The 8,752-nt window shown below is 48.4% G+C and overlaps 1 protein-coding gene across 1 annotated transcript in view; it reads right to left on the bottom strand.

Annotated features, from left to right (window-relative positions):
- The window catches only part of GEMIN5 (gem nuclear organelle associated protein 5), a 45,034-nt gene extending 36,343 nt beyond the window's left edge, over positions 1 to 8,691 (bottom strand). Inside the window, exons 1-5 of the mRNA XM_075009300.1 lie at positions 8,483 to 8,691; positions 6,393 to 6,547; positions 4,853 to 5,034; positions 705 to 856; positions 344 to 460 (exon numbers count right to left, since the gene is read on the bottom strand). Coding sequence (XP_074865401.1) covers positions 344 to 460; positions 705 to 856; positions 4,853 to 5,034; positions 6,393 to 6,547; positions 8,483 to 8,627 — 751 coding nt within the window. The 5' untranslated portion in view covers positions 8,628 to 8,691. The remainder of the gene's footprint in view (positions 1 to 343; positions 461 to 704; positions 857 to 4,852; positions 5,035 to 6,392; positions 6,548 to 8,482) is intronic.
- Positions 8,692 to 8,752: the final 61 nt, after the last annotated feature.

The following is an 8,752-nucleotide window of genomic DNA, read 5'->3' on the forward strand; positions in this document are numbered from 1 at the left end:
TCGGAAGGGTACAGGGTGGGTGTTGAGAGCGGGTTGGTGGGGGGATGCATGGGAAGCTGTGGGCTGGGGGGTGCACAGGAGGGCAGGGGGAGTGCTGGGATCAGGCGGGAGGAACTGAGCATCTCCTGCCCCCTGGCCAGGGACCCTGGGATGGGCTTAGCTCCAGCCACGGGGCTGCGGGTCTCCCCGTGCCCCAGCCAGGGACCCCGCGGCCGGCTAGTATGAGCGGGGAGAAGTTCACTCGGATAGTGAACAGTCACAAGTATATGCATTGCTTGTTTTAGTGAGTACTTGTTAAATGAGGGATGAGTGTATTTCTACTAGAAAGATCCAATGGACTTACCTCTGCCTTTAGCACAACTCCAGATTCGGATGGTCTGATCTTTGCTTCCTGAGGCCAGGTAGCAGCCTTTTATTACAGCTGCCTCCTGCACTGGGTCTCCATCTGGAACGTCAGCTTCTTCCAAGGGAAACATTAAAAATAGTATTGAAAGAAGAGCTCAGCATTTGAAAAAACTGTATAGCACTGTAAATATTCATAAATGCAAACACATTGCTCTGTAGTCAGATAAACTCTTTTCAACTCTTTGTCTGCCTTAGATGAGCTAGCGCATTTGTATTAATTCATAAAGAACATATCTGGCTACTAGTGCATAGCCATATGAATGACAACATACTTTGAAAGCACCTAACCATTTATTTACCTTGAAGCTCTTCCTGCCGACTGAACAACACGTCTTCACCAGGCACAGGACACCATGCCAGAGAGTGAATTTCATCATCATGGCCTCTTAGTCTATGAATAACTTCTCTTTTCCTGCTAATGTCGATTATAACCACCATGCCATCCTTATAGCTAAAAAAGAACATTTAAATTCATGTAGAGAAGCTTGGGTTCCCAAATAAACACACAGAGCCAGCCTCTTAGGTCAGGGTCAGCAACCTGCAGCTCTGAAGGCACATGCAGCTCTTTGAGGAGTCAGCTGCGGCTCTGAGTGCTGCCACCACTGAATACTCTTGCTGCTCCAAGTCCTGTTGCCATCCAGGCAACTGCAATGATGGCAGGGGAGGAGGAGGAGGAGCAGCCCTTGCTGAGGAAGCAGTGATAGGGTGGGGGAAGCCAGGCTGGGTAAAAACCTCACCCCTGTTCACTTCAAACTTCAATATAGAGATACTTATCTCATAGAGCCGGAAGAAACCTTCAGAGGTCATCGAGTCCAGTCCCCTGCCCAAAGCAGGACCTATCACAAGCCCTGACATTTTTTTTCCACGCCTATTTGCCCCAGATCCCTAAATGGCCCCCTCAGGCACTGAGCTCACAACCCTGGGTTTAGCAGGCCAATGCTCAAACCACTGAGCTATTGTTCCTGCTACCCACTGCTCTGGGCCTGACACTGCACCTGGCCATTTCTGCTCTTCCCCGCTCCCCCAGGGCCCACTTTCTCCACCGCTCCTCCCTGGATCCACCCCCAAAACGGCACATCCAGCAGCCCAAACCTCTCCCCAAGGTGCAGGGAGCTGAGCTGCACTGTGGCAGGCCTCCAAGCCCAGCTCCAGTGGACCACACGTGTGGAGTTGCCAATGGGGCGTGCGGCTGCTACTGCCCATAGAGGCACTCTCGCACTAGCAGCCAGGGCAGGGCTGGGAGCAGCTGCGCAGAACATGGCAGCCATACCACCTGGGCCCCAATGCTCCCATTGGTGTAGGCCAGGAGGGCAGCAGTGTCAGCAGCACTGCTCAGGATGCACAGCCCCTGCAGGAGCGCAGGGCCTGGCTCCTTCCCAGCAGGGAGCAGGGTTGTGAGCACCAGGCACCCTACCACCTGCTGCACACCCAGTACAGCCCAGCTGGGACCCAACAGGTTGCTACCTCCAGGACAGAGCCTGGGACTGCACATGCAGCATCCCTGGCAGCCAGCACCTCTGCTCTACTGGCAGCTGGCGTGAGCTGGCAGCCTGGGCAGGCCCATGCTCGGTCCCAAGACAACGCAGCAGTGCCAGCTCCTGAGGATGCGGCTGCCCCTGCCCAGGCCAGGCAGGAGCTTTTCTGTGGTAAGATTCCCAGCGCTAACACCCCCAGGAGGCTGGGAATGAGCTCGTGCGATAGCAGTTTCTGATCCTTGTCCCCCACCTCTAGAGCAGGAGGCAGAAGTGCTTCCGGCTGGCCCTCTGGGAAGGTTAAGCCTTCTGAGAGGGGTTAAGCCTGGGGATGGGGGCAGGTTTGTGCGAAGAGGAGGTAAAGCTTGGGGATGGGGAGGGGGTTTACAGGACGTAGAGTAAAGCTTGGGGATAGAGGGAATGGATTTGGGGCTGAGGTGGGTAGAGCCTGGGAATGGGGGTAGGGCGGGGGTTTGTGCGTGCAGCATGGATGGTTGATGAGAACGTTGCTCCTCCTACTTAAGAGCCTATCCCCAGGTGCAGCACTTTCCTTGTCCTCATTTGCTCTCCAGCCCAGAGTGAAAAATAAACTTTCTAACTGGTACAGATCATTGTGTGTGCTGTTCTGGAGGGGTTACAGAAAGCACGGTTTGAAGTTATTTGTTAAGGACCGTCTCTTAGTCACATGCATTGCGGCTCTTAAGGTACTGATTTTGTAACCAAATTTGAAAAAAAAGGCTCTTCTCAGTATTTTGCTGGCAGACCCTGTCTTGGGGGTGTAAACCAGCACATCTCCACTAATTTCAAAGCAGCCGGCCCATAGGCTGATCATGCTGTAACACTGAAACATCAAATGCTAGCTCATGCCAAGTCTAGAGCATCACTGAACACTGACAAATGCAAAGAATCTATTTTACAATCACACATGCATCTCTGGCTAGAGCCACACTACAGTTGAAGGGCAACCTGCTCAGAGGTCAACTTTATAGCATGGGATACAGCATACTTGCATTGTAAACCTCCATAACTGTGCAACTCACTGAAGATGAATGCAAGCATTAATGTAAAATAATCTTCGTGGATACAAGATGCCCCATTCAAGACAAATAAGGCATTATGTAGCATCAACAGCCTTGTCACAAATCATTGGTAGTTAGCATGAGTGAGTAGTGTGAATAGCTGGTATGAATGAATGGACAGTAAGTGGGCTGAAGAGAGGCCAGCCTGAGCCAGTGCCCCAGTGGATTATGGACTTGTTTACCAGTTTAAGAACAAAACTGTGTGTGCTGAGAAAAGCAAAATTTACACAAAAGAAGACCAGTGTCCAGATTAAAAAAAAAAAAACATTAACAAGGAAAAAAACAAACACCAAGACACTCTGTTGCTCATCAGCGGTGACTGAGGAAAGCAGAATTGGAGCGATGTAACCAAGATATTCCAAAATTGGTCATGGGAAAGCACCCCACCAGGATTGAGAGGTATGACCAATGAACTGAATGTCACTCCCTCTAGACTGCCTCCGACCAAGATAAATAGTAAATTTGCCACACAAGTCCGAGTCCATCAGTTCGACATAATGGGGTGACATGAACATCGGACTCTCACCTCAATCAGCTAACCATCATTACCTGGGGTCTGGCCAGCCTGAGGATGAGTGTGTGTAAATGGGTTTATGAGTGTGTTTGTACTTAATTAGGTTAAGAATTAGAATGTTAAATTGAGATAAAAATTAGACCATTAACCATTTAACCTACACATTACTTTTGATATGCTTTCTAATGGTTAACTATTCAACTTAAACATGGTGTTAAAAATGTTACCATAGGTGCATGCAATAAAATAATTTTTGCTGGGGAAATTAATCATTCTCTGACTTCTTATCTCGGACGTGCTGCCAGCCTGACCAACTGTGCGGGAGTGCCTGTTTTGTGACAGGCTGACACCTTACTGATTGCATGCTCATGCTCCCCAGGAAGGAGAGACCAGTGCATGAACTCATCACAGCAGCTTGAATTCTGGATTGAAGGGGATTAAAAATCCCTGAGAAGGAGAAACTGGGATTTTTATCCTGTCTAGACATTAGAGGCACAGAGTCTTAAAAGCACTAATAGTTCTCCATGTTTCATGGTATGAGTCAGTTCTAAAGGATATACAGAATATGTATGACTTTAATATCACTTTTCAAAATTTAATACTAATTCATATGCATGTTTCCTGTTTTAACTTTGTAAACAACATATTTCTTTTCTTAGTTACTAATTTTCCGGTTACCTTATTACAGTCCTTCCACCTTCCTAGGGTTCAGAAGCCAAACTCCAGCCTAAGGCCAAACCACACAACCCAACAGCATCACCCCAAGCCTGTAGATCTGGGCTCTGAGACTTACTGCAGCTTACAGTGTAGATGTACTATAAATGGCATTTGGGGATTGTCAGAGGCCACTGTGTCATACACCAGGTCAGTAAATTATTTAAAAAAAAAAAAAAAAAAACAGTAACAAAAAAATCCTTTAATTCAGGGGTGAGCCTCCTTGGGGGAGTGCGCAGGTTGGAAATTTCAAAAGTGGGGGGCAGCACAATTAGCTGCTACATTTCAGCCTTGGCCATCTCACTAAATGTTGAAATATGTTACTGTTTCTGTGTATGTGCAATCACATTACATACCAGTTTCTACAGTTTTTACATTCTACAGACTTATTTTCTTACATGTGCTGAAAGGGTTTTTTTTCATATGAATGTAACCAAGATTTCCATCAGTTTGGATTACATTAAACAAGTGGCGGGGGAGGGTCCTAATAATTGCAAGGACAAAAAGTGGGGCCCAACGTAAAAGGTCTGCTCAACTTCAAGGCATATTGGTTAAATCCCCAATCTACTGAAAATTCTGAAAGAATAAACTTAAGACTGTCTTACAGGCAAAACACACAGTATCTACCATGCAAAATAAAAGGGAGTCACAATGTAAACAGTACTTACCCAATGGCCACCAAGTTCTCATGATGCGGGGAACAAGTTAAACAAAATATTGTTCTGGGCTCTGGGAAGAACTGCTGGCTGTCATTTCTGTTATGCCAATAACAAATGACTACCCCTTTCTCATCACCAGACACAACCAAATCTTTTACATGGGATGACCAATGCAACGCTGAGATCGTATTCTGAAAAAACAGAATGCAAGCTGATAAAAAGGGGCCCAGCAAAGCCATGTCTCTAGGCTTGTTTAATTGACCTTTTGTTGAAAGGAATAATTTATAACCACACAGTAGCAGGAAGCACATGGATAAGTCTGTTTCATCATGTAGAAGGTAGCTCAAGCATGTAGACCAGTTTGCAGGCTGCGATCTGCACACCTCTCAGGATTTAGAGATTATGTCTAAGATTTTCAAAAAGGTCCATACCTCCATTTAAAAAAAATTTAGGGGTTCACAAACTAAAAAAGGTTCAACTGCACAGACATCAAATACTGTGCACAACACTGTGAGAGGACGATACTTTCATGAAACTACCACCATAACCCACTGTTGGCTTCACAAATGTGTTTTTGACAGACCCCAAGGAAAAGCTCTACGTATTGAAGTAGAAGGGCACACTGAATGAGACCCTGTAATGACCAATTCTGGCTCTAGTTGTTTAATATCTTTATCAATGATTTAGACCAGGGCAGCCAACACGTAGCCCACAAGCCAGAATCTGGCCATGGAGCCTTTTCATCTGGCCCTCAGAGCCAGCAGCAGCGCCATTTTGAAAGCTGGCTGTGGGGCGAGTGTTCAGCAACCTGTGGCTCTTTAAGGAGTCATTTGCAGCTCTGGACGCTGCCGCAGCTAACTCCTCCTCCAGCTCCCTGCCCTGCTATGCTGAAATAATGGGACTCAGTTTAATTGGTTTAACGACTGGCAGAAGGGATCCAGCCGTTAAACCAATTGAATTCAGTCCCATTATTTCAGTGTGGCAGGGCAGGAAGGTGCCCACCCCGTACGTGGGGAAAGGCAGTAGGAGGGCCGGGAGGAGCCACACAGATGAGGAGGTGGCAGCTCCCCTCAGCTGGGAGGGCACAGTTTGGGGCTGAGAGAGGTTAAGCCTGGGGGCAGTTTGAAATACTTGTGTCACTGTTTTACAATATAAAATATTAATTGAACAATGATGCTAGACAAATATGCATGTGTAGAAAATTAGACCCACCCATGTTATTGCAAATTACTTTGATATTTTATGCAGTTATGCCTGGAGGTGAGGTGGGGGGAAGGCAGTGTGGAGCTGAGAGAGGTTCAGCCTGGGGATGGCGGGGGCACTTTGGGGCTGAGAAGGGTTAAGCCTGGGGGGGTGGGTTTTGGACTATTTTGTGTTTGGCCCCCGGAACATGCAGAAAATTGTCCTGTGCCCCCCAGCCCCGATGAAAAAAGGTTGGCCACTCCTGATATAGACAATAGCATTGAGAGTACACTTGTCTTTACCTAAGAAAAGATTTTGGAACCTTAGAGTTATTTTTTCCACGTGCACCACTGATTGGCTACTGTACCTGATGCAGCATATGCTCAGTCACGACAGTCAGAGTCTGCGTATCCCAGATTTTCACAGCTCCATCATCAGAACTGCTGGCACAGAAGTTGCTCTGACCAGGATAGCGACAAAACGTGAAACCAGAAACCCTCTCAGTATGGCCTACGAGTTCCCCTAGGATTGCAAAAGCAAAAGGACTTACACAAAACAAGGTCTGTTTTCTGTACACAAATGCTTCTCTAAATCTAGACGAAAATATTTTCAATATAGCATCTAAATGTCACAAAAGGCAAAACTTGCCCCCCTTGCAACGTTCACTGCTGCAGCTGCAAAAGCTGCTGAAAGCAGACTGATCATTGAGAACACTGCAACAAAAATCCCCCTTCTTTTGGGGATATCAGATGTGGGGAGGTTTTTCAAGCCCAGTTCACATCCCATGTGCTTTAAAACAGGAGTGCGCAAAGTGTGTGTGTGTGGGGGGCCCCCTCAGGGAGCATAAATTTCATAAGGGGGGGGCACAGCACGATTGGCTGATGAGTCTCAGGCTCACCCACCTCATTAAAATTGTTGAAATGTTACTGCTTTTATGTATGTGTACTTACGTTTACACACCAATTAATAAAGCTTTCATGTACTACATCACCAGTTGCCAAACTCTGTTCCAGTGAAACACTGGTGTTTGAGAGCTGTGGCAAAGTGTTCCGCCATTAAAACTGAGTAATGGCAGTCTCTTCCTCATTCTTGGGGAAAAAAGTAAATTTTGGGATGTTTTAGCTGTCATCCCTGCTATGCTTGTTTTGCTAGTGTTTTGTTTCATTATTATTTGTTGAGTTGCACTTACCATACCACAATTTAATTAATATTACGATGAGATATTTTTCATTACTAATTTTCCACAGTGAGTATGATGATGTAAAAAAGATAAAGTGTTCCGCAGAGAGACCCATGAAACCAAGTGTTCCACGACCACAAAAAGTTTGGGAACTGCTGTGCTACATACTTACTTTCTTACACATGCTGCAAGGTTGTTTTTTTTTTCCCCTTCACATGAACATAACCAAAATTTCCATCTGTTTAGATTACATTGGACAGATTGGGAGATGAAGAGGGAGCTGCTAACTGCAGGGACAAAACATGGGGCTCACCTTAAAAAGTGTGTTCACCCCAGCTTTAAAACACCCCAATTATGCCTATCTCAAATTAAAACCAAACACTGGTCCCTGCCAGCTGACTCTCCAGCTTGTGAGGCTCAGTCTGTGGAACTATTTCATTCAGGTACAGATTCAGGGCTTGGCCCATAGCACCCCACGTGTGGGACCCTTACCAGATAAGTCCATGGCTGTGGCCACACTTGGCCAAAACTTCGAACTGCCTATGCTAATGGCCAAATCGAAGCATACTAATGAGGTGCTGAACTGAATATTCAGCAGCTCATTAGCATTCACATGCTGCCGGCTGCGGCGCTTCGAAAGTGCCACTTTCGAACGCACACGGCTCAAGGCGGCTATGCGGGGTCCTTCTCTAAAGGACCCCGCATGTTTCGAAATCCCCTTATTCCACTTTTGAAGCGCTGCAGCTGGTGGCATGTGAATTCTCATGAGGCGCTGAGGGAGTATTCTTCGATTTGGCCATTTTGAAGTTTTGGCCAAGTGTGGCCATAGTCCACGAGTGGACAGACACGCTCGCTCCACAATAAAACCAGAGTCAGCAAAGCAGGCCCAAGTCACCCTTACTCCGCAAGAGGCGCAGCCTCGCGAAGAGCCAGGCCAGGCCAGGCCAGGCCGAAATACGCACAGCCTAAGGCAACCGAAGGTAAGGCTCACGCGGAGGTAAAGACGGAAAGAAGCCCTTGGGGCGCATGCACTGCACAGCCGCCCTGTCTCCACTTGCCACGGCCCCGGGCTCCCCAAGGAGAGGGAGGAAGCGGGGAGAGCGGCTCTGGTCAGAGCCTCAGGGAACGGCGGGGAAAGGGATAAATTCCCCACCCCCAGCTGAGGTGTTCCAGGGTCTCGCTCTCAGCCCCCCGGGAGCTGTGTTCGTGCCCCAAGGGGCCCCCGGTGTGACGGGGCAGGGAGGAGTCGGGGCCCCCACGGGTCCCTCAGGGGTTACCGTGGAAGGCGGGCGCGGCACCGATCTCCAGCAGATAGACGCTGGTCCGCGCCCCGAAGCCGAACAGGCGCCCGGCCCCGCAGACGTCGCTGCAGCGGCTGCAGTACCAATTGGGGGAAGCGGGCAGGACTCGCTCCGCCGCCATGTCCCTCAGCGGCGGGGCCCGGCCGCACTCAGCCGCTTCAAGTAGCCGCGCCCGCCGCCGCCGCCGCCGCCGCCAGAGGAGCCGTTACCAGGTGCTGCCGCAAAGCGCCACGAGCACGCTGTCGG

Source organism: Carettochelys insculpta, chromosome 15, assembly GCF_033958435.1.
Source record: "Carettochelys insculpta isolate YL-2023 chromosome 15, ASM3395843v1, whole genome shotgun sequence".
In the NCBI taxonomy this organism is placed as follows: domain Eukaryota; kingdom Metazoa; phylum Chordata; order Testudines; family Carettochelyidae; genus Carettochelys; species Carettochelys insculpta.